Source organism: Neolamprologus multifasciatus, chromosome 5, assembly GCF_963576455.1.
Source record: "Neolamprologus multifasciatus chromosome 5, fNeoMul1.2, whole genome shotgun sequence".
Taxonomy (NCBI): domain Eukaryota; kingdom Metazoa; phylum Chordata; class Actinopteri; order Cichliformes; family Cichlidae; genus Neolamprologus; species Neolamprologus multifasciatus.
Window position 1 is genome coordinate 23,042,244 of NC_140443.1, and position 25,630 is coordinate 23,067,873.

At 40.5% G+C, this 25,630-nt stretch overlaps 2 protein-coding genes across 2 annotated transcripts; both read right to left on the reverse strand.

Moving 5' to 3' along the window:
* Positions 1 to 50: 50 nt before the first annotated feature.
* timeless (timeless circadian clock) lies at positions 51 to 16,651 on the reverse strand. The gene is made up of 30 exons (XM_085160279.1): positions 16,499 to 16,651; positions 15,288 to 15,429; positions 15,045 to 15,198; positions 14,600 to 14,714; positions 14,395 to 14,457; positions 14,179 to 14,280; positions 13,930 to 14,085; positions 13,699 to 13,832; positions 13,138 to 13,225; positions 12,863 to 13,039; positions 12,438 to 12,655; positions 12,254 to 12,357; positions 9,287 to 9,456; positions 8,915 to 9,040; positions 7,985 to 8,136; positions 7,610 to 7,707; positions 7,405 to 7,531; positions 7,080 to 7,281; positions 6,540 to 6,676; positions 6,173 to 6,252; positions 5,396 to 5,519; positions 5,217 to 5,299; positions 4,913 to 5,067; positions 4,486 to 4,714; positions 4,287 to 4,355; positions 4,002 to 4,120; positions 3,544 to 3,781; positions 906 to 957; positions 749 to 813; positions 51 to 659 (listed from the first exon to the last, which is right to left on the reverse strand). Exons 2-30 carry the CDS (start codon positions 15,370 to 15,372, stop codon positions 538 to 540), a joined length of 3,744 nt encoding a protein of 1,247 aa, XP_085016405.1. The 5' UTR covers positions 15,373 to 15,429; positions 16,499 to 16,651; the 3' UTR covers positions 51 to 537.
* Positions 16,652 to 16,775: 124 nt separating this feature from the next.
* Positions 16,776 to 22,889, reverse strand: prph (peripherin). Its single transcript, XM_085160280.1, has 9 exons — positions 22,122 to 22,889; positions 20,783 to 20,843; positions 20,382 to 20,477; positions 19,529 to 19,693; positions 19,319 to 19,444; positions 18,970 to 19,190; positions 18,754 to 18,800; positions 18,156 to 18,229; positions 16,776 to 18,023 (listed from the first exon to the last, which is right to left on the reverse strand). The coding sequence occupies exons 1-9, from the start codon at positions 22,736 to 22,738 to the stop codon at positions 17,952 to 17,954; spliced, it is 1,479 nt and encodes a 492-aa protein (XP_085016406.1). The 5' UTR covers positions 22,739 to 22,889; the 3' UTR covers positions 16,776 to 17,951.
* Positions 22,890 to 25,630: the final 2,741 nt, after the last annotated feature.

Below are 25,630 nucleotides of genomic sequence, written 5' to 3' on the forward strand. Positions count from 1 at the left end.
ACAAAGGCCGACGCACAACAACAACAAAAAAGAAACCTGCCAGGAAGCCATTTTTGTATTCTGTCAGCAGTGTGGTTTTATTAATCAGTACACTTGAATAGAATTATGAAGTCTCAAGTCAACATTGACAAGAACTTGAAAACATACAAAAGACTTGTATCATGGAACAGCATTCAGATAAAAAGTTTAATCTTAGAGTAAACATGATGCACAACCTTCCCAGCATTGTTTGATATCTATTTGGGAACCTTTTAAGAACATATGTAGACTAACAAAATTAAAGACCAGCAGAACTTCGTTAGCAGGAAATGCCAATAAATTGTCCACTCGGAGAACAAAAAGAAGAAGTTTTTTTTTGTTTTGTTTTTTAAAACACAGGCTAATTTTCCATATGCTCTTTTGGGTTACTTTTTTTTTTTAGTATTCCATTAATAGTTTCTCCTGTCTGGACTTCAGGCCTCCAGCGGGCTGCGTGCAACATGCGGGACTTTTAATGCATCTCCCATCTGAAGTTTTACAGCCCATTAAAGGCCGTCTCTAATCCTCCTCTTCATCAATTAAGACCACGCGTCTTCTCTTCACAGGAGCAGAGATGTCCTCCTTGTCTGAATCTTCATCGCCATTTGTATCCATAGCCGCTGCAGTAGCGGAGTCTTTGTCTGCAAAGAGAGCAACGTGTGAGCGAAATGATCAAGCTCTGTCATAATCAAACACCAGTGAACCCGTCAAACAAGCAGGAGCACAATACCGTTCTCCTCGTCATCGTCCAAAACTCTGCTTCTGTTTCTTTTAGTTGAGGTGTTGTCCTGGGAACTGATGTAAACATGGATATTTAAGGAGTTAATGCTCTGAGGATTTCCCCCTTATGTTTACTAGTTAATAAAAATCATAGGATGAGACCTCACCTTTCATTTACATCATCTGTGTCATCGACAGGAGTGGCATCTGACTCAGGAGCTTAAAAAAAAAAAAAACACAAAAAAAAAAACACAACAACAACAAAAAACCCAGTATGAACACAAGTCACATCAATGTAATTACTGCTCCATCCCCAATTAACGCTTGAGACACTAAGTATTTTACCAGCATTGCAGCCATTTCCCATCCTGATTCTAATGCAGCTGTACTACTTCGCCCAAACTGGCACAGCAGAGGACTCTCACCACAACATGTGGTTTCTGACTTTATATTATGTGCACGCTGCTTTTTTCTAGCAATTTCAGATGCAACTACAACAAAAACATGTTTGGCATAACTTGCATAAATAAAATACAAGGCATAGCCAAAATATACCCAAGACAACATAGCAGTGCTTCACAGACAGATGATAAAACTGCTAAAAAGAATAGGAAGCACATTCAACATTAAAAATTAAACTGAGTTTTATATAGAGAGTAGAAATGAAGTCATCATCAGTGCAGCTCTGAGACCAGGATTCACCATGGCAACAGGTAAATAAAGAGCAAAGCCTCCATTCAAAAAACTGTCATTTTAGTCAGTAATACCTGTTAAGTTGAATTTGCACTAGATGAAGCTGGAATCCTAATTTTACATTTATTTTGTTTTTGCAAATCAAATTATTCAAACATAACTTGACAGGGACAAAGTGTAGGTGACTCAAACTGAGGATAAAAATCTGGAGAAACAGCTAAGACAACGTTTACCGTTTGATCTAGGGATGCAACGATACCAATTTTTTCAAACCGATACGATACCGATACTTGGATCTGAGTACTTGCCGATACAGAGTACAAAAACCGATACTTCTACCACACACACACACACACACACACACACACACACACACGCAATGAATTGGAAGACAGGTTTTATTTTATTCTCTGCCGATAAAAAATAAAATCTTAATAAAAATGACCACAAAAAAATTTCAAGTGAAAAATAAGCACTTCTGTTAAATTATTGCAGAGTCTCCACATTGTAATTTAACAAAATATCACTGAACTATTGGCACTGTCTCAAGCTTTCAGAATAATAAATAAACACTTCTGTTCATTTATTATATTTCATATTGCAGCCTGAGTATGCTGAGAAGACGGTGCAATCCTATGTTTTCCACAACAGGCATTGGCTGGTCATCCAGAGCGATAAAATGAGTCGAGCCTCTGTTATTTTAACTGCCCGTGGATTTTCTCGTGACATTTTTCATCGCTTTTCCAAAACCTGAGTTAAAGTTGGCTGTTCCGGTCCACACTGCTGACATTTTGTTTAGCCTAACTACAGCAGCCTCCAGTTTCTCTTTTTTTATCTGGAGCTGCTAGTCTGACTCGTCTAACCCTGTGCCTGTTTAGCACGGGATGTCCCCCTAGTGGCCAATCTAAAAAACTACAACAGAAATGACAAGCCACCCTCTGACTAATGAAATAAGTTAGTATCGGTTCATGGTATCGGTTAACTTTTACGAGTATGAGTACACACACATTTTACAGTATCGGTATATCCCTAGTTTGATCTGTGACATTAGTTATCAAGAGAGCAACAGATAGATCCGCCCTCAAGTCCCTTGACCTTGAGATTCGAGGTCACTGAAATGCAAACTTGTCTGAGATTTTTAGCAGATGCAGGATCAAAATCTATTCAGCCTCATCTTCACTCAAGTGTTCACATTAAGTCTAAGATGCAGCTCTTTGACCGATTATAGTACGACACATAACACACCGACGATTAATCGGTTATAAACTTATGGTACAGTAAAAGTGTCCAGTGCAGGGAAACTGGCTGACAGTCTGACAGCTGCATTAATGTCTACAGTCACAAAGATGGAGACTATTTTATTCTGAGCTGATAATAAATCACTGTCTCCTTCTTTTTAGGTATTCTAACAACTAAACGATTAAAAAAGCGCTCATGTGAGGGAGTCAGGGAAACTCTGTTTGTTGAAATAAACCTGCCAACAACCAGGTTTAGTTCACAGAGTCTGCTAAGTGACTCAGGAATGAACATAAAAGCCAAAATTTCCCTCATCTCACGGTTAATAAACTCAGAGTCGTTGGCCAAACCTGCTTCCTGGCATAAGGCCCAGCTTCCACTTCTTTGGTTTGTTTTATATTCAGTTAAGTTTCCACTGTCTAGACTGCAGACCTACAGAGGGCTGAATTCACCCCCCAAACCACTTTAGGGAGCTTTTGTTTTTCTCAGCTCCTGTCTATGGCTTTTACAGTGTACTAAAGACGGCAGCTAATCCTAATCCTCAAAACATCTTCTGTCTTTGCTTCACAGGAGCAAAATGACCCTCGATTTAATTTACAACATCTGCATTAGGCAGCTGAATTATTTTTTCAAACTTAAAGCTTTGTTACTTTTTTCCTAAACTCCAGATGCAAACAAACAGTGGTCAGTTCTTCACAACCTATGAGAACAGTGCTATTGTAACAGATTAACAGATTAAACTACTACTACTACTACTACTACATTAATTATTACTCAAGGTTACTGCTACATTGTTGGCTATGTGACAAGCTAAAGTGCTGTAAATTGTAATTAAATGGTTTAATCCTAGACAGAAAACAAATCTGCCACATATACCTGCATCCTCAGCGGTGTATCGTTTCCTCTTGCGTGCAAGCAGCAGAGCTCTCAGGGCCTGAGCTCTCTGTTCACGAGACATGTCCTCCTCTTCCTCCCCACGGGGTTCCTCTGCTGGGCTCCTGGTCCCATCTTGCTCATCATCATTTTTAGGTTTGTCCTCCTTCGGGCTGAGAGCTGCAGCCGCACTCCGGAGCTGAGATACACTGATCTTTGCAGGGATTCTCCAGAAGGACTCCTAGTTACCAAAAAACAACAACAAAAACCCTTTTCAACAACACTCACCTCAAGTTTTTTCTTTTGTATTTACGGTAGTTCTGTGTCATTTCTAAATATAGATTTCTCTAATTCAGCCCAAACTACAGTCGCACAAAACAGATTAGGAGTAGGACTACAGCACAGAATAATGTCACATGACTCATTTGACAGTGAAATATCACTCGCATGCAAGCACACACCTGTTCATTTGCAGGTGCTCGCATTCCCAATTTGCGCAACAGTCGTTGGAAGCTCTTGTTTTCCATGGCTTCTTCATTTGACTCTGTGAACGGGGCCAGTGGAACGGGCTGAGACAAACCTGGGAAACGGACCACAATCATTTCAATATCGCGCCAAATAAAAGTAATTACAACATGCTTTAAACGCACTGTGCAGCATGCATCCATATCTTCCTAAAATCACCAACATCAGAAAAAACAATGTCTGGAAAATGTTTTTTTTTTTTTGTTGACAGATGCACTCACCGTCATTTTCACGATCATCTGCTGTTTTGTTCAGACAATTCTGTAGCCACAACAAAGGTCCAGACATGCCTATGGGGGAAAAAAAAAATCCAGATTTTAATAACTTACTACAAACATTAAATCCACATCATCGCATTACATGTTATCCATTCATCCTCTCTGATCAGTGAGAACATGGGCAATCTGGCCTTTGTCTCACCTTCCTGTTTCAGAGCATACACCATTTTCTCTACATCAGGTCTCCTTTCTCCTGTAGAGTGCATGCCTTGGCTCCTCCTGCCACCATTTAGTGATCTTTCACTTTCCTGCTCTTCAAGGTCCTCTGCCTCACTCTCCTCAGACTCATCCTCTTGCTCATATTCATCATCTCTGTCCACAGGATCATCCTGGGTGCCTTGTGTGAGTTCAGCCAAGAACTCTTCTTCAGTCTGCATCAAAAAATTTGTTTAAATTTATTAAGAAATTGACATTTCTTCAAATATAATTCATTTGAACAAATAACATCTTCAATTCAATTCAATTCAATAAAACTTTATTGATCCTGAAGGTTGACCCCGAAACAAATCTTATTTGTTCTGAAGTTTTTAATCTCTTATATTTTAAGCATAAAAGACTAAAGTAGCTACCATTCCTTTTCCAGTGCTCTTCCCGTGAGCACTCCGACTTCTCTTCTTATACAGTTCTCGTCTCTCAGACACCAGGCCCATGCTGAGCAGCTTGTCCACCACACGTGCTCGGGACCGCTTAGCAGTGAGCTTCTTCATGATGTTACCCAGCACATCTGTGAAAGCAGAGGTTTTATCAGTCAAAACTGGAGACACATGCTGTGAAGTATTCATGCTTAATTTACTGAGACTGGAACAGAGGACAGATGAAAGGTAAAATTTAATTTTTCTGTCATGCGTTTAAAAATAATAGAATATCTGTTACCATCAGAGTCTCTGTACTCCTCAAACAGCATCTGCAACTCCAGCTCCTGCTCTTCAGTCCACAGAACAATTCCAGTACCTTTCCTTTGAATACGACAAACATTCTTTAATGGCAGCCTTGTTTAGTGTACAGTGTATTATTAGTTTGCATTACATCCTTCATTGAAAATAAGTACATACTTGGGTTTCTTCAGTTCTTTAGCATTGTCCACCAGGCGCATATGTACCAGCTGTGTCACTACCTGACGCCGAGTGCGGTTGCTGTTGCTTAGTAATGGCAGAAGAGTCTCCACTATGTCTGGCACTATGCACAAGAGTCAGCAGTCAGAAGCTTCAAACTTCAGTGCATCATGTACAAGTATATTTAGTAACTTATAACAAGTTTTGGGTGTAATATACTCTGTAACACATCAATGTGGTCACATTACTTTTTCAGTAACGTATCACTTACCTAACTCAGTAATCATGTCACAGTTAGAATTATGTTGTTATGGTGCTCCAATGGTTCAATTATTAATAAGCTGGTTTGACAGTCAAAAATTAATTAAAAAGCTATTTCTATGTGTACATATTTCTACAGTAGAACTGCAGTAACAACTGCTCTAAAGTTACTTTGGGTGATTTCTAAATTTGCTTTGCAATAAAAGGTTTCATGTGTGTTATTATTAGGATGTTGATTTATGTGTGTGGGACTACAGAATATGATTTATTTTAACTGGCAATTATGTAACTGTGTATTTCAGGCCAAGTGATAGAGTAACACAAAAGGATGTAACAAATACTGTAACAATTTCATTTCTACAGTCATTAAGTAACTCAATGCATTACTTAAAACAAAACAAAAGAAAACTCCCAAAAGGAATAAGTAATATTTAACATGTTCTTTTTTTTGAGTAATGACCCCAACACTCCTTATAAGAGACAAGAAAGGATGTGCAAACAGCAAACAAAGCCAACCTTCAGAGTCACGGTGCTCCTCGTAGAGTCTGCGCAATTCCTCTTCCTCCTCTTCAGTCCATGCTGGTCTCTTTTCCTCTCTAACAGATTCACAACAATGACATGCAATACTTCAAATTATGGACATAAATACATATGCATGCTTTACAATGTTACACATATGATATGACACATGAACCGTTTTCACACATGAGCAACGAGAAAGTAATTGGGCACACAAGGGGCGCTGCCTAGAAACATGAGATTATACTCTGTATTATAATGTCTATAATAGTTCAGGGCTGCAGTGCACATGTGAAAATGACTTTACATGAACACATGTATTAAATCCATGTAAACAGAACGTGAAAAAAAGAAAAGCACCCACTCTTTGGTGTAGCCTTCTGTCATCTCACGCACAGCTCCCACATTTTTCCAGAACAGCAGCTCCACATACGCTTTATTGTTCTGTGCTGCCAGTGAAACGAACCGTTTCACTAAATATTTGCCAAGAGTCACTAGTTCCTGTGATAGAGAAGAGGAAAAAACATGTAAGCGATTGTGTAATATCTAAGCTGTATATCAACAGCTTGCAGAAGAAAGTGTTCTTTTTAATTGCTAGATATCTGACATGCCAGGTGCCCTCCGGTGTTATCAATCACAGAAGCTTCCCACACCTGAATGTAACAGCATCCCCTCCCTTTAGTGCATGTTCTGGCTGCACACTAGGCAACCTTACTTTCTTCTACAAAGAGTGCTTCAGACATAACTGATTTATTATCCACTGTCAGGGTAGTCCCTGAATGTGGATATTCTGGTATCAGAATTTAGCATCAGTAGGAAGCTCCCATAGTGAGCCATCTCACACAGATGTCAGAGAAACTTAACCAGGATTACCAAATACTTTCCTCCAGTGTTGTTACCCTACCTGGTAAGCAGCTGCAGCAGGGTCATTTAAGATTTTGTTGAAAATGTGGAAAACTGACAACTGGAAGAGCAGGGCGTCCATTTTAAGGTCAACAGCCAGGCGGTGCAGCATTCGAGCAATGCAGTGGTTTGTGTGTGGAGTGTTTTTTGAATAGGATTTCAGCAGGAGAAGGTACGGATGAACAATACCGGGGTTGGCAAATCTGTGAAGACCAAGAGAAGGGGCAAACTTCCCATTAGGAAAGTCACAGAACTGTATGCAAACAGACTGTAAGACAACATTTAGCATGGAGCACAGTACAGATTGGCCACAAGTTACTTCTCACCTCTTGATAAAGTCTAGAAATTTGAACTCTGTTTCAGAAACCTGGACAGACTCCAGCTCTTCCTCTTCCATCTCTGGTCCATCGTCCTCCTCTTCCTCCTCCTCCACCACAGCAGTCTGAGATGACCCTGAAGTCAAAAGCAAAGGTTTGAATCCTGCATGGAGGCTTTTGCACAAGAGTGATAAATATACACTTTGATACTTACTTGGCAGTTTGGCTTGGAGGATCTGCTTAAGGAGTTCCAGTTCCTCTTCAGGTTCCACATCAGCTGAACCAAACACATCTCCCTCTGGCCACACCTCTCTGAGCATGACAAGAAAGGAAAAAAACAAACATTTTCCTAACTACACATGCCTGCTTAGAAACTTAGGATAACTGAAAGAAAAGTCTAATTTAATAAACAAAGTCATTTTTAACCTTTAAAAACTTCTTCTAGAAAAGGCATTTTTCATATCCACATGATTTCAAATTGAGTCTCTAATGCAGTTAACTTCAGAAACTGTGTAAATTTTAAACATTTTGCAGTGGCCACTATAAGATTTAAATAAAAAAAAATAAAATCATACTGAGTTTTACTGACCTGGCAGCACGCAGCAGCCCCAGAGCTTCTGGGCCCATTCGAGCCAGCAGAGCATCCTGCATTCTCACCATAGCCTCAGTACGCTGATCCTCGAGGGGAGTCTCAGACGTGGCATCAAATGGCACTAAGCTTTGAGTTAAAGATTCAGACAACTGCAAACAGAGGACAAGAGGAGACGCTGAGCGTGAGCAAGTTTGTCACATCGATATGTTTTTGACATTTTTAAGACCTCTTGTCTAAAATCAGCTCTGAAACAAAACTTTCTCTCTGCTACTCCTGATAATAATATTATAATATACTTACAATGCAACAATATTGGAGTGTGTGTGAATATAAAGCACGTAGACATAGATAAAACAGCTATATGGATGTGAGTGAGATCAGGTGCCTGAGAGCAGAAAGGACTCTGAATGCTCACATGGTGTAGAAAGGTGCTTTTTAACTACCAGTCAGGTCTATAAGTTTCTAGATAATGGTAAATTATTTTGTAACTTTCCAATCTCATCAGTAAATTTTAAAACAAATAATCAAGATGTGATTAAAATGCAGACTTTTAGCTTTAATGTAATGGGTTTACTGAATCATCTGATTAGGAATTACAGTCATTTTAAATACAAAGTCACACAAAAACTTATGGATATTATTCAAAGGGTCTTCTGACCTTTCCAAATTTTTACGGTTGTGCTGCCATTACTTATTTTGTCGAGTCACACCCGGCGACATCGATACTATTACATTTTCCCCCAAAACAAAATGATTCATGTGTCTGCATTTAAGAAAATTAGGTTGATTTGTCCCATTATTCTTTTTGGGTATAAAAAAGTGAAATTTTTTAAAAGTGAAATTTCCTGTGAAGTAATTTTCCTAAAAACAATTTCATGTTTCTACATAACCAAAAAAACATCTCTTGAGGCTGAGCTTCACACCAACCTTAAACCCTGCACCCTTCAGCTCTTCCTCCACAATCTTCCAGGTCTCCTCCAGGGCCTCTGGACTCATTTCTGGAGCTGCCTCCTTTTTCTTACCTTGAGACTTTCTCCGCTTCACCCTCTTCCTCTGAAGAGTTAACAGAGCAAATGTTAACATTAAAAAAAACAAAAGCAAGTGAAAATAAAATAAACAATAAAAACAAAGGTGAATCAAATAGACCAATACTGCAAGGCCGGGATGGTCCATTTGGTAAAGTAAATCCGTTGGGCATCTTTCTTGGCCTTTAGACAATAATTCTGATGGCAAAAGAACCAAATGGGACAGGCGAAAAAACAAACAAACAAACACTGCAAATTAAGCACAAGAACTTACCTGCACCATCAAGTTTCTGCGGCCTTTGCAGAAGCGCTCTAACATTCGCAAGAAGAGGTGAGTTGACTCTACCAGGTCTTTGAGGTAGGATTGAGGTTGCTTGGTTTCATCATACTTTCTCAGCAAGGTCAGGAAAATCTCTCTGTACTCCATCAGGTAGAATATGTTGCCTAGAAAGTGAACGCAAACAGATGAGACAAACTCTTATAATCAGCCATAAACAAGAATTAACACTGGGGATTGTCTTAGTGGTATACACAGCTGTGTACAGAAGTTTACATCCACTCATGATGGGCATGAATGTTGTGGTTATTTTTGGATTTTAGCAATTTCTGTGAGTTGTTCTTTTTCCAGGTTGGAATAATTCTACAGTATATGTCTTGGGTGAATAAGTATGAATTTATATTTCAAACATACAGTGGGGCAAAAAAGTATTTAGTCAGCCACCGATTGTGCAAGTTCCCCCACTTAAAATGATGACAGAGGTCAGTAATTTGCACCAGAGGTACACTTCAACTGTGAGAGACAGAATGTGAAAAAAAAAATCCATAAATTCACATGGTAGGATTTGTAAAGAATTTATTCGTAAATCAGGGTGGAAAATAAGTATTTGGTCAATAACAAAAATACAACTCAATACTTAACCTTTGTTGGCAATAACAGAGGTCAAACGTTTACTATAGGTCTTTACCAGGTTTGCACACACAGTAGCTGGTATTTTGGCCCATTCCTCCATGCAGATCTTCTCAAGAGCAGTGATGTTTTGGGGCTGTCGCCGAGCAACACGGACTTTCAACTCCCGCCACAGATTTTCTATGGGGTTGAGGTCTGGAGACTGGCTAGGCCACTCCAGGACTTTCAAATGCTTCTTACGGAGCCACTCCTTTGTTGCCCGGGCGGTGTGTTTTGGATCATTGTCATGTTGGAAGACCCAGCCTCGTTTCATCTTCAAAGTTCTCACTGATGGAAGGAGGTTTTGGCTCAAAATCTCACGATACTTGGCCCCATTCATTCTGTCCTTAACACGGATCAGTCGTCCTGTCCCCTTGGCAGAAAAACAGCCCCATAGCATGATGTTTCCACCCCCATGCTTCACGGTAGGTATGGTGTTCTTGGGATGCAACTCAGTATTCTTCTTCCTCCAAACACGACGAGTTGAGTTTATACCAAAAAGTTCTACTTTGGTTTCATCTGACCACATGACATTCTCCCAATCCTCTGCTGTATCATCCATGTGCTCTCTGGCAAACTTCAGACGGGCCTGGACATGCACTGGCTTCAGCAGCGGAACACGTCTGGCACTGCGGGATTTGATTCCCTGCCGTTGTAGTGTGTTACTGATGGTGACCTTTGTTACTTTGGTCCCAGCTCTCTGCAGGTCATTCACCAGGTCCCCCCGTGTGGTTCTGGGATCTTTGCTCACCGTTCTCATGATCATTTTGACCCCACGGGATGAGATCTTGCGTGGAGCCCCAGATCGAGGGAGATTATCAGTGGTCTTGTATGTCTTCCATTTTCTGATGATTGCTCCCACAGTTGATTTTTTCACACCAAGCTGCTTGCCTATTGTAGATTCACTCTTCCCAGTCTGGTGCAGGTCTACAATTCTTTTCCTGGTGTCCTTCGAAAGCTTTTTGGTCTTGGCCATGGCGGAGTTTGGAGTCTGACTGGTTGAGGCTGTGGACAGGTGTCTTTTATACAGATGATGAGGTCAAACAGGTGCCATTCATACAGGTAACGAGTGGGGGACAGAAAAGCTTCTTACAGAAGACGTTACAGGTCTGTGAGAGCCAGGGATTTTCCTTGTTTGAGGTGACCAAATACTTATTTTCCACCCTGATTTACGAATAAATTCTTTACAAATCCTACCATGTGAATTCATGGATTTTTTTTTCACATTCTGTCTCTCACAGTTGAAGTGTACCTCTGGTGCAAATTACTGACCTCTGTCATCATTTTAAGTGGGGGAACTTGCACAATCGGTGGCTGACTAAATACTTTTTTGCCCCACTGTATACCACTAATATCTGGCTCATATTGGTAACGATCCTCTAGCTGTTGATTTGAGGGGAAGGGGAAAAATTGGAGGTAGTCCTCCTTGTTAATTATTCCATCCACTTTGTGCAATGTACCAGTACCACTGGCAGCAAATTAAGTCAAGTTTGAAAGCCTTACCTTCACTCCTCCATACATACCTCTTGACAGCTCAATCTTTGTCTCATCTGACCCTAAAACCTTTATCCAGAAGCCTTTGGCTTGTCTCTCAGTTGATGGTGATGTAAAATCCACTTCACTGTGGACAGTGATGCTGGTCTTTCAGCAGTTTCTAGTTAATGGCAGGCTTGAGCCTTGAGGTTCCTGGGTTGTTCCTGAACATCCTGACCAATTTCCTCTCATCTGAGGGTGACAGTTTGGGTCTTGTTCCAGACTTTGGCAAAGTCTGAATTACTGATCTTAGAATCTGCAGTTGTTTAGAAATGGCTCCAAGAAATCTTCCCAATTTGTGCAAATCTACAATTCTCCTTAGCACGTCTGTGAAGTTCTTGGACTTCCCCATTGTACTTAACAATTGTCAATCCAATGAGTGCTATCAAGCAAATCCTTTTCATGCCAGTTGTACTCAATCATGACCATGAACGAGAAATTAATAGGCCTTGGCGAGTTGAAAGTCACTGTAAAACCTTCAGCACCACTTGTTAAAAGAGTGTATTAGTGGTACATATTTGAGACCGTTTGTATACTTTTGACCCTGCGTGGTTCAGAGAAAATCCAAAATAAATTAAAACTTGTGAACTCAAGTCTTGTTTTTTAAAATCATTTAGGATTTATGCTGTACAAAAGCCCAAATTTACCATGACATTCATGCCCAAATGTCTGATCACAACTATGCATATACTAGAAGACCATGTGAAAAACTGTTCCCCTTGAACAAAAGTTATATATAAACTTTTAAACCTACAATCTTACTTTTAATGACGCTGGAACTCTGCCGGATGCTTTCATCTTGCGATCTGTCCATCTCATTCACAGTTAGCAGCAGTTCTTGATATGCCTTTAGTGCCAAGTGCATCCTAAAAGGAACAAATCGCAGCAGTGTTGGGCCGACTCAAGTATTCGATTCCATTAACCAGCTTCTAAACGATCGCCTTACCTGCGGGACCAAGAAGTGGCCTCTTTCCGGTCTGTGAGCAGCATCTCATAGTAGTTGGTAATGTTGCGCTCAATAAAATGAAATGCCCGGATTGACATGGTCTCAGAAACCAGGTCGGCACGGAAACAACTGCCTCTGTTGAAAGCCATGAAAAAGCTGAGTGCCCACAGGTAATAGGTCTCATCATGTTGCTGAGTCTGCTCACGAATGAGACTTTCCTGTTGAGAAGACAAAGACAAAAATCTGGTGAAAACAAAAAACATTCGATGCCCTTTTTGGCTGTTTTCGATGGTTTTAGATGTCGAGGTAAGAAGCATCTTCTTGTTCACAAAAAAAGCATTTTAATAATTTAGCTGAGAAAAACTTGTGTTCAGCATATCACTGTACATCTATACAAAAAAATAAGACCCGTAACAGCGGCTGACCTTAACGAGGTACATGAGTCTATTGTAGCAGTTCTCCAAGAAGTCCACACAAAACTCTCGCAGGAAAAGTCGAACATTTAAGGCCGAACGTCGCTTCTCCCCACTTTCTTGGGCCTTTCGATGCCTCTTGGGAACACGTCTCACTGCTTTGCCAATGTCGTGAGTGTAATTTTTGAACTTAAAAAAATAAATAAATAAAACAGACACAATAAATTATTTTCTCTTAACACAATCTCTTAATGGAAATATTTCTTAATGGAAATTTAACAGCTCACATTCTGAAGGTTCCTGTGATAGATCACATCTTTGTCCCCTATTGCCTTCAGTCCTTGAACAACAAAAGACCCACCGAAGCGAGAGTGTCTAAGAGGAAAACAACAGCATATACATTGTGTCTCAGTGCTGAGGATGCTATAGTGTTTTTGGGAACATTTTTGCAAGCATCAGCATTTACATTGGGTAAATGTAAATATAATGACATTTACCCATCCATCTGTACTCATTCTAAACCAACTTGTTGCAACTCCACCATGTGTCTTAATGCTATGCTGACTTTTGCCATGAAACTATTTTTTTTTACTGCAACTCTTCTGTAGCTGCACCTCACCCAGAAGTATTCCTAGTTCACAGATACTTCTAATGTAATACACATTATTGTGAACAGTCCAGAATTGCAGCAAGGAAGTGATTTTGACTGAGAAGTTCAGAGGTTCAAGTTGGAACCCTTGTTTACCCAGGACCTCCCACCCATCACCACTTGAAAATCTATGTGCATTTAAACTCTTCTGTAATTGGCAACGGTAAACTTGGCACTAAAGAACATTGTGTGTCTGCACCTGGTCCCTCTTTGTAAAGTGCGAGAATGTTTCTCTGCATGCTCCTTCTGCCTCAGTGCCTCCAGCTCATTGGAGTCCTTCTTCTTCTCTTCTGCTGAACGAGCATGGCCGGCACTCACCAAAGCTTCTGGAGTCTGTAAAGAAAGAAAACAACAACAACAAAACCCACTGAAACAGAGAACAGCTAGAACATTTAGATGTGCACTCCCAAAATGGATCTTTCTGTCTAACCTGGTCTCTGAACATAAGGGAGATGATTTCCAACACATGCATACTCCACTGCTGCTCACTCTGTGCTGAGGCCAGGAACTTGATCAGGTCATCAAAGCCGCTCATGTGAATGGCCCACAGCACTCGATCATGGACACTGGCATCATCATCCACTTTCTGCAAATAAAGGATAAAAAGAGAGAGATTAGGGATGGGAAGAACTTGCAAAGCACTTATATGGAATCAGCATAATTCTTTTTTAAGTCAAACCTTCTCTTCACTGGGGTTTGCAGGTACATGAAGCACATTTCTAACCAGCAGCAAAATCCTCTCTATCAGCAGGTTATCTTCTTCCTGTCTCTGCTCCCAGTCCTGAGTGACCAAAAGTGAGGATGCAGACAGAAATGCATGAAGAATCAGAAGCATTTTTACTCTGACTGGAAACTGCTCAATGAAAACAAAAATCTGAACAAGTGAAATACTCACAAGTTGTAGAAGGTTGTACAATGTCTCACTCAAGATACAAAACACACTCTCACTGGCAAATGCCTGAAAATGAAAGATAACGATAAAGTGGCATCAGTGATACTTTTATTGTGTGCTTTATAAAAACATTGGCTGCAAATATTTTGTTTGTAATTACATAAAAAACACTTTTTATAAAATCCTTGCGTTATTGCTCTTCAAATACCTCCTTATAAGCCTGCAAATGAGACGTCACTTGCAAAAAGTGATGCCTGAACACTGGGTCATCTGGGACTTTACCAAAACAGAGCATGGCAGGCTGCGTGAGGTTGACCATGAGTCTAGAAAAAAAAAAAAGAGAGAGAGATTTTAAGTAACAGATTTTTTTAAACAAACTTGTATTGACAGAGAATCAAATTGATTAATTTTCTAACAATAATGTGTCACCATAGTAACACATGTTACACGAATTGTATTAAAGGACAGTATTACTATTTTTATTTGTCACTGTCACTTACCTATCAATCAATCTTTACTCCAGAATCACAAAACATATCACATAACACAAAAATAAGATAAAAAATATACCCAAATAACCTTCGCTAAAATACAGATGAGGATATTTATATATACACATATATTTTATAGATGAGACTTCTCAGGATTCGTACCTGATGCAGGCATCAAATAAGGCTTTGTCCTGTCTGTGCTGAATGATAATAGGCAGAAGGTCATTCTGTACAATCTGGCTTTCACCCAACTGCTGCCGGACATCACGGGCGTCATCTTCATGGCGTAAATAGCGAATCAAGTCTTTCACACTCTCTGTAACATAGAGACAGGGCAGCTGTGAGAGGACTGTTCTGAATCAAAACAACAACTACATATATATTTACACTTCAAAAGGGACTCACCTAAGCAATCAGCCTCCTTGTGATAGGTGTCTCCCTCCAGATAACCTAGAGCACTGCACGTTGCCAAAAGTTCACAGTTCATCATGAATAAGTCCACACACCATCAGGGTGCCTTGAGTTCCAGGGGATCAGCGTAAGTGACCTAAAATTGTCAGAATAATCACAAAAAGCTCAACCTGAAATAATTGCTCCTTACAAGCAAGGTTAGCAAAGAGCGTCTCAAATGTGTCCTTGAAGTAGATGGCCTACAGCAGCAGAGGACCACACTGGGTGCCACTCCTGTCAACTAGGAAAAGGAAACTGGAGCTACAATTACCACAAGCTCACCAAAATTGGGCAAAAGAAGACCTGAAAATGGTACCTGGTCTGACGAGCCTCAATTTCTGCTGCGACATTCAGACAGTAGGGTCATAATTTGGTGAAAACAACATGAAAACGTGGTTCAGGCTGCTGCTGCTGGTGTAATAGTGTAGAGGATATTTCCTTTGTATGCTTTGGACCCTTTAGTACAAACTGAGCATTGTTTAAACAACACATCCTACGGAGTTATTGCTACTGACCCTACCTACAGTGAACCCATCTTCTGATGGATGATTACAAGCAGGATAACATCATGTCTTAAAGCTCAAATTATCTCTAACTAGTTTCTTAAACATGGCACTGAGTTCACTGTCCTGAATCCAACACAGCATCTTTAGGTTGTGGTGAAACAGGAGATTCTCATCGTGGATGTAGTGCCACCAAATCTGCAGCAAATGTATGATGCTGTCATGTCAATAAGGACCAAAATCTCATATGAATTTTTCCAGCAGCTTGTTGAATCTATGAATTAAGGCTATTCTGAAAGCAAACGAAAGTCCAACCAGGTACCAGCAATGAGTACCTAATAAATAAAGCGACACATTTTTGCATATACCTACTCAGCTGTGTTTGACTTGATGACCAACCTTGTTAAGTGTGTGTCGGTACAAACTGAGTGCACTCTAGCTTTACTACAATTACTACTACTTATTTACAGGACCTGCTGAAGAAAACTGACTTATGTTATTGATGGCATATTTAGAGCTGTATACAATATACTTATAATACTACTATGCTACTATTTCTGCTAAGACTGCGGTCTTCCTTCAGATCGGTAATCTTGTGTCAGAGCAGCTACCTTAGCTTTTACGTTTCAAACAGTATAAAGAAAGTAGAAACAACTTACTTACCTTCTAGGTCGTCCAAATGTTGTTTCAGTCGCTCCTTTTAAACAACCACCAGCGCATTTGGCGCTGTCTTTTCTAACAATATACGGCTGTTTTCCACCTGCAGTCACACAACTGCGACAAACCGGACAAGTCTCGCGCCAAGACCGCGAGCGAAAACTCTGGAGGCGGATGTAGAATGTCGTAACGACTTGGAGTATCTATGCCCTGAATTTTGCCTTTCAGGTAGCGCCTTTTTAAGTTGGGGACTGAAAAAGGAATGTACACCACTGACATGGCTGTGTTAAGTTTAAGCGAAGAAGCTTAATACAGAGATTTGATACAGCAGGATTAAAGTATGGCGGAATCAAAGTGCGCGAAATGTGTGGAAAACAGCTGCAGTCTGCGATGAAGGTTCGCCTGGGAGGTGTCACTCGGGGAATAGGAGCTATAACTAAGGGTCCTGTGTGATGGATATGACCGTGTGCAAAAATGCTAAGAGTTGCATAAACTAAACTATTAGAATTTATTTTAAGCTGTCATTGACTAATACCTTTGTGGTCTTGCTCCCAGCTATACCTCAGCTCTCTTACTACCCGATTCACGTACATACTAAAAGTAGCCAGATCGATCCACATATGATATCATGGATGCCAAATATTGGTATCGGAACTACTAGCGTAATAGGATCGATAGTTTGCATCTATCCTCTAATTTTATTATGCAACCCACTTCACACATGTGAAAATTGCAAAATGCAGGTTATGGAGAGATTACATTCATGGAAACACAACAACAACACTGATTTGCAAGGATGGCGTTTATTTTCACGGATGACTTTTATTCTCACATACATATTCTTTCCTCAGTTGTGGCAGATACAAACGGCATTGCAAAGCAAAATCAGTAAAGTTTCATATTTATACTGTCAGAATTTCCTATTGTATTTACTGTCTTTGGTGAATGGTGATTTGCACAGTAAGAGGGCAGCAAAGCTTCTAAAACAAATGCAGACATTTTGATTTGTTCTCAGTCGGTTTTTAAGGTTTGTTGGCCAAAGGGCAGTGTCAAGCAGTTTGTTAGTAAGGCATTCATAAATAGAGAGAGATATTTATACAACACAAACAACTAAAATGCTGTACATAAATGATGTAGTTTAGGGTGTGGTCATCTTAGGATTGCACTGTAAACCAAGGCCTCTGTGGTTTGTTTATAAAGGGGTTTTACTGCTACAGAAAGCAAAAGTGTTTAGCAAAAAGTTGGGTGGTTTAAATAGCACCAGATTGACACTGTCTAAAGGAATTCATCCATGGTTGCACCTATGCTGAGAGACAATTTGCTAAACAGTGAAACTCGTAACTAGTGAGAACGAGAACTACAGTTTACAGATCGGAGTTTGTTTTTCTATTTTTCATCAACATTTTCAGTTTTGTTTCTATCATGGCACTGGCCTTCATATTATGTAATGAGTTTCTGTCTACTCATCCCTGTCATCCTTGTCAATTGCACCAGAATCTCTATCTTTCTCCCTCCTGGATTCCTTCAGCACCTAGAGAGGAACATAATATCCAGGTTAGTATAACTTTTCTACACGATGCATACTAATATTGTCGTTGTGTTACTTGCCAGTGATCAGTGTTGTGATCTTTGGTAAGCAACATTTTTGTATAAATTGCCTTACCTCTCCATCTCTAGTCTCCACTGTCTTTATCACGACAGTTCTCTTGCCCATGCTATCCGGAGCTTTTTCATAGTCTGCAAAAAGGTTCCATTAAAATGCTGCTTAGATTTTAACATTTAGATATATGTGCACTCACGAAAAGACGAGTTTTACTTTTGAGAGATTTATTAGAAAAGTTGAATCATCTTGATGAATGACTGAAAGAGTTTATTACTGGACAGTGATAAGAGGCAAAGTTCTGGGAGTCTAGGCCCCCTTAATCCTAGAAGTAAAAGAACCCATTGTTTGAAATGAGAATCCTAGATTACTTTTACATCTGCCTCTGGCATGAGCCTCTCCTGTTAGAATAATCAGTAAAAAGATGAACTTTTCTTTTGGAAAATGTTTTCTGTGATAAAAGAAGTCACAACACATTTTTATTTCATTACAATTTGTGCCAGTGACTAAGCCGAAGAGAGCAGCTCAGAAACAAAATGGGAATTCTTACAATGCTGAAGAAAGTGAAGAGTAATCAAATGGTTACAGCTTTAATGGAAAGATGTGAGAGAATTTAATCTAATATTTGACTGTGAAAAAACCCCCAACAACTGTAGCTTACCTCCAAGGTGATTGCTCATGCCAATATTGAGGATGGGAACAGAAATCCTAAACAGAAAAATAACATGATGGTGTTACAACGTGTAATAAAAAGCTAATTGTTTTGTTGCACTTGAGTTGTACCATTATCTGGGGCTAAGCTTTGAAGAAACAGATGATACTGATACTGATCATGTTGTTACTAATGAAGACATGGACGCAGCATGTTCTCGCTCACCTGCTCTCCTCCCCCTCCAGCAGTTTGCGGTAAGTGGCAATCTCAATGTCCAGAGCCATCTTGACATTGAGGAGATCCTGGTACTCGCGAAGGTGGCGAGCCATTTCCTCCTTCAGGTGGCGGATCTCATCCTCCAGCCTGCCTATATTATCTTGGTAGTTGGCTGCCTCATTGCCAAATTGATCCTCCATTTCACGCATCTGCCTCAGCAGAGCTTCATTCTGAGAAAACAAAAACACACACAAATTTGGACATCAGACTTTAGACGCCCATCCAAAAACATCTCGACTGCTGATACTTGTGTATAGTACATTATGATAGATTAATGCCATCTGGTACTCCAGCTTACCGTGTTCTTCAGTGCATCAATTTCACAGTTAAGAGACTGAATCTGCCTCCTGGACTCGTTGGCCTCCTGCTTGGCCTGCCTCAGAGCATCATTGTTGCGCTTTGCAGACTCAGTCAGATCAACAAACTGCAAAAAGCAAAAGATGAAGTACACACACAAAAAAATACTTATATACTTGTGTGTGGCCCATGTGTCTTTCTCTCTGCCTACCTTGGACTTGTACCATTCCTCAGATTCTTGCATATTCTTTAAGGCAATGGTTTCATATTGGGCTCTGATTTCCCTCAGAGCACCAGTTAGATCAGGCCTGGAGCTGCTGTCCACCTGCATCGTCAGCTGCTGGGTCTGGACGCTCACTTGTACATCCTGGATTTCCTGATGACAAATAGAAGCACATAAAAATTGTGAAAACAGTTTTCCTTCTGCAAAGATGCTTTTCAAATTCTTTTCCTCAGTGAGAAACATCTGTGTAACCCTCCATTAATACCACACCGGAGGCTGGGTCTCACCGATAATGGCTAACTCTCAACTCTCAACACTAACAGGAACATCTCTCTCACAAATCCTTGCATATCCAATCCTGGAGTGTATTTGCCGGTCACAGCATATGGCTGCCCCTCCTTGAATCTGCTTCTTTCAGAGGTTTCTTTCCTGTAAAAAGGGAGTTTTTCCTCCCTACTGTCGCCAAGCGCTTGCTCAAAGGGGTTCGTTTGATTGTTGGGTTTTCTCTGTATTATTGTAGGGTCTCTACCTTCAAATGCCTTGAGGCATCTAATGTTGTGAGTTGGAGCTATATAAATAAAATTGAACTGAATTGTTTAGTGTTATACTCACTTAATAGTCATTTAATCTGATTATGATGATTTAAATGCAAATTAAATCATTATAATCAGATTAAAGGACTTAAATGACATTCAATCACAGAGGAATTTCTTATTTCTAAAGAATGTTACAATTCTTTCTCCAGAAAATATTCTGTACTTTGATAAGTGAACCCTGAAAGAAAGAGGGTTCACATTTTTACAAATAAAGAGAAGTGGGGTGCAGTGATATTACCCCTTACCTCATCGTGGATTTTCTTTAGGAATTCAATCTCATCCATCAGAGACTCAATCTTCCTCTCTAACTCCAGACGAGACAGTGTGGCATCATCCACATCCTATAAAACAATGGCAATGACAGACATAAATAAAATGCAATATAAAACATTCAGTGTATGTGTGTTTCAATTGTACAAACATCTGCACCCTGAGAGGATACAATTTTTATATAAAAACATGCATTAACTAAAAAATGTACACAGGCTCCTGTGTGCACTGGTGTGGATCAATGCCATTTTAGGAATCTGCCCTGTCATGTTACTGTGGCAGTATTACATAAGTATTGGAGGTGGAACAAAGCTGTCCGTTGTGACCTGAAAGGGAACACTGTAATCAGTCACAGTCCACTGAGCCTGTTGTTTACCTTGCGGAAGGCAGTTAGGTTATTCTCAGCATCTGCCCTCTTCTGGGCTTCTTCATCCAACCTAAGAACAAAATGTAATATTTTCAGTAATGATCGATGACAGGTGGACTATCCCCCCCCCCCCCCCCCCCCCCCAAGAATACTGTCTGAGTCAAAGGTTGCAGGAGGGCATCAGCTGGCAAAAAGCTTTCTGGATCAATTTGTTAATTTGTTGTGTTGTAAAAAGGACTTTTGGGAGTGCGCCTGCTGGGATCAGCTGCTCTTCCTCTCGGCTAATGTGGCATCTCTGCAGTTCAATAAGGTCATGCACTCAGAAGGGTTATGCACACACACACTTATAATTTTTTAACACATTTTGAAATCATTACACTAGTGAAACTAGTTTACAGTGATAAAGAATTAAAGAGTAGAATTTGCGTGATATCAGAAAATATTTAAATGAATTATAGATTTATGCTTATTCATTGGATTTCTTGTCGAACGTATGTTAAAGTTCTATAGTCCTTGATCTAAATGCAGAACATCTAAGTTTGCTTCTGCTAAGTTCTTCTGGGCTGTTAGTGTCTGGATGTGCAGGTGAAGGCAGGCCCATCTGTTATGTCAGACAGAGGTCTTACCCGGGCTGGACATAAAGTAGATTAGTGGGTCCTGCTGCCTCATCTTTAATTCATGTCGTGTTACACAGGGCCTTTTGTCCTAATGGGGTCTCTGGCACCGTCCTCTCAGCACACAGAGGGACACTGAAAATACACCTAATGGAGTCATTGAGTCACATTGATTTTTCCTGACCCTATCCTCACCACGCCTGACACCCAGCCTCTTTTCCTCTGGTCCCATTTCCCCTCTCTCTTTCCTCGCTGGTCCTCACCAGCCCCTCCCTGTGTCCGATTTCTCCATCCTTCTCCTCCCTCCTCTTGTCTCCCTGTCTGCATGAATTCTAATGTGCATTTGTAAAGCACTGTACAGATTTGGCATTCAAGAAAACTATTTACTGTCAGTCATGTCATGACATTATTTGGCATCAATCACAGTGTCACAGATTGTTTTCCTTTGATCTCTTTGCTTTTGTTAATAGACATTTTTCACCTTACTTTTAGTTACTCAGTCTTTCAAGACATTTATATATAACCAGATATGAATTGCAGACATGATACGATGCAGCCTCCTGTGTCCTCTGTGTCATGCTGCTGCTTTTGTGCCACGCCCAACCTCACCCTTTACACGAGTCAAGTAGCAGCACAGCAGATTTCCTGTCTCCTCTTCACTTAAAATGGGAGGAAAGAAAACTAGATAATCTTATCTATCTATCTATCTGTCTGTCTGTCACCTTGGTACCAACCTTTGCTTGAGTAGGGCCAAGTCTTCTGCCAGGTTATCCCTCTCCAGCTGGTATTGGTCCCTCTCTTTGCCGATAGCATCCATCTGGCGCCGCAGCTCCCTCAGCTCCTCCTGGAAGAGTTCAGATGCACGGTTGGGCTGCCCGTGCTGCTGCTGGCCCTTGAACTGGTTGAGCTCCTGCTGCAATGCACCATTCTGCTGTTCCAGGTATCGCACCTTCTCAATGAAGCTGGCAAAACGGTCGTTGAGCTCCTGCAGCTCGGCCTTCTCATTGCTGCGGGTGGTGAGGAACTCCTGGTTGATGGCTTCAGCCAGAGTGAAGTCCACCTTGTCATAGGAGAGGCGAGGGGGCTGGGGGCTAGGGCGGGAACGCTGTTGGTGGAAGGTGGTGGATCGGGATGTCACCACAGGTGACATCGAACGCATGTAGCGTCCCGCAGAAACAGGCATTCGAGAGGACACGGGGGTGTAAGAGGACATGGAGTGTGGGCTTCCAAAGGTGCGCCTGTAGGAGGTATGCACTGAAGAGTGGCTCATGGTTGGGCTGGTTCTGCTCTCTGCTGCTGAGGATAGATGGAGTGATGTAGGCTTCAAGAAGCTTGTGAAGCAACAGGACATCAGACTGAAGAGATCTGAGGGTTTTTATGCACTCAGGCTAGTTGCCCTATGAGCATCACACCTCCCCCCTCGCTCATTTTCCTCACCCCACCCACATGAAGCCTTCCTTACTCAATCAGTTATCAGCACACCAGCTTTGACCACTCCCTACCCTTCAGAGCCCAGCACAGAAAGACTGCCTCTTTCTGTGCTGTCACCAATCCTCTGCCTTGCTCTCTGTCTCGACGGTACCATCCTTTTAACAAGAGCATTTGGCAGAGAGCCACACCAGCTTCCACAACACTACTTTAAAAACTAAGGTCTCCTCACTCCTGCCCTCTTCCCCTCTCTGATTTTTGCACTCGCTGACATCTTGAACTCGTGTTTTCTCTGTCAGTTTTAATTTCTTATATCTTACATATAAGTGATTTTACTTTTGCATAAACTTCTACAATTCTCGTAACAGTGCCAGCTGAGGATTTTGTTACCTGGTTCTCAATATAAGAAAAATGTGAAATTCTATTCTTAATTGAATCACATAGGTACATTGATCTGATTCCTTTCCATTTGTCTCCCTGCCCCTCTCCTCTTTGTCTCTCTCTCCTTTTATAGTAATGGGATACTTTATTGATATTCTGGGCGTCTGGGACAGAGCCATGACTCTGCAGTTATGCTATCCATTTGAAATGCACTAAACCCAGTAATCCCTGTTTGAGTATGTCAGAAAACTCTGGATTTTTCAGTCCAGGTAATCCAACTTGTAAGTTCATGGAAACACTGGTCTTGCAGATGGAACAGGTGACATACAGTGACTTTTGTTACAGCAAGCTCACAGAGTCTGTGATTTACCAAGAACAAATGATTTCTATTATACTCTAATGCACCAAGCCAATAAAGTGCAGCTTGCCAGAATTCTTCTCTTTACATTTGCTGTTTTTCCTCCAGGTGCAGACATAAATATAAGCTACAATAGAACAAATATGTGTTGCAAGTATAAAGTGTAATTGCAAGGTTGCAAACTAAAAAGTCATGATATCCCACTGTGCCATTTAAGAATATTAGCTCAAACTGTGAAATCTAAGTTATAATTGAGCATTACATGATAAGCACACGGCACTGCAACAACTATAAAAAGTATGACGATTTGAGGCAATGCCTTCAGATCTCTCAGCAGTCTCTGTGTGTGCCTGTTTGTGTAAAGTAATTTTAAGCGAGGTCTGCAGACAGTCCAGCATAAAGTTGATGTAATACAGAGCATGCTCTGTGTCGACTGGGTGTGGCACTCTTTGTGTCTCCGGTGATGCTCAATACCTCTGATAGAATCATAGCCATTCAAGTGATTACATATGTTACAACACACATGTGACACAGTCTATCATGTTATTTCCTCCTTCTAACACATATACCCACATGCCGTTTCAAATAAATCAACAGCCTTTATTCAAACTCAGTATTTTCTGATTAGATTTAAATTTGGGTTTCCTCTTCCTGAAGGATCATCTGCAGCACCCTGTAGTTTAATTAGTCTAATCTCTTTTTTACATCTTTCATTCACCCTCACACAAACGCACTCAGTTTTGCTCTGCACTTCAGATCCGCAGCTACTGCCAAGGCCTGGCTCTCTGTGTAACAAATGGCCTGTTAGCCTTGGCTCTGTAATCTAATCAACCTGCTGTATGATCAGTAATGCTTTCTTCTTTCCCTCCCCCTATTTGCACAGAGCTCATCTCACTTTCTATTGTTTCCAGATTCTGCTCTAACCAGCCAGAATGGCTTCTGTCAAAGTTTCTTATCCATCCTAAGACTACCTGCAGTTTTACACTAGCTTTAACTGTGTTTATGTGAGGCACATGCACTTATACCCACATTTAAAAAAACATCATAGTCAGTGATTTTTGAGGGCGACTGTATCAATAATACTAACCACCAGCCAGATGCTGCCATTAGCATTGATCCTTCTGGTTCTCTGAGTATTCCCGAGGGGGCATGCCCTCAATGCTTCTTCTTTGACACTGTCAGGATAGAATATCTTTTCCCATTTCAACCTGCTGAACTCAGTGTGTGCATCGTGTTTCAAATGAAAGCAGATATCACACTCATGTGGAAAAATAGGGAGTAAATATACTGTGCTGAGATTTCATTATCGGGGTGAAGGGAGTTCATGTATTGGGTGTGGTCTGGGATTAGATATCAGATCAAAGTTGAACAGCAGTGATAGCAGCACAGAGCACTACAGCATAAAAACCTAACTTATAGAAACATTTACAAATACGCGTTTTTGTTTTTTTTTGTCATTTTGTCATTTTAATTTCACTTTTAACTTTTATATTTTGCACAGAAAAAAGTCAGAATTTCTGGATGATTCTGTTGAGCTCATTCTCCCTCAGAGTGGTCGTGTTACAAGCAATATCTGACTTATCAAATATGATAACACTTTTGGAAGTTTCAGGGTGGCAAAAATCAAAATGTGAAGAACTTTCATACAAATCGAGATACGTGTGTAGGTTTAAGAAGTGAAAAATGTAGTTGTGTGAAGAATCTGATAATATCAAATGCCTTCACAACTGGTTAGTCAGTAGTTAAAGGTATAGTTTGTTTTTTAGGTTAACAGAAAGTTGTTGTTGTACTCATAGATATATGTTGATCGGGTGCATTCTTATGAACTAATCTATTAAAAAAACATAGGAACAGGTGTTGGTTTCTGGAAACATTAATCTATTAATGTTATGCCAGCCAGTGTTTGGGTCGAGTGTCCCTGTTTGCTCAATTCTAAATACAGTATGATTACATTTTGATATTATGTGAGAATTTATTTGCTAAGTCCAACAATGTTAGCTCTACTCCATAGAAAGTTTAGCTAACAATGGCTAACATTAATAAGTTGGCAGTAGGAAAAGTAGCGCTTAATAACAG

Bases quoted from the DNA above. Each gene is read 5' to 3' on its own strand.
- timeless (XM_085160279.1), bottom strand. From the start codon at position 15,372: ATGATGAACTGTGAACTTTTGGCAACGTGCAGTGCTCTAGGTTATCTG. The intron at 14,715-15,044 runs GTACGAATCCTG...TTTTTTTTCTAG, and splicing joins TTATTTGATGCCTGCATCAG to ACTCATGGTCAACCTCACGC. The intron at 660-748 runs GTATTGTGCTCC...CTCTCTTTGCAG, and splicing joins GGACGATGACGAGGAGAACG to ACAAAGACTCCGCTACTGCA.
- prph (XM_085160280.1), bottom strand. From the start codon at position 22,738: ATGTCCTGTTGCTTCACAAGCTTCTTGAAGCCTACATCACTCCATCTA. The intron at 20,844-22,121 runs GTTGGTACCAAG...TTTTGTTCTTAG, and splicing joins TTGGCCCTACTCAAGCAAAG to GTTGGATGAAGAAGCCCAGA. The intron at 19,445-19,528 runs GTAGGCAGAGAG...TGCTTTTTGCAG, and splicing joins AGGAATGGTACAAGTCCAAG to TTTGTTGATCTGACTGAGTC.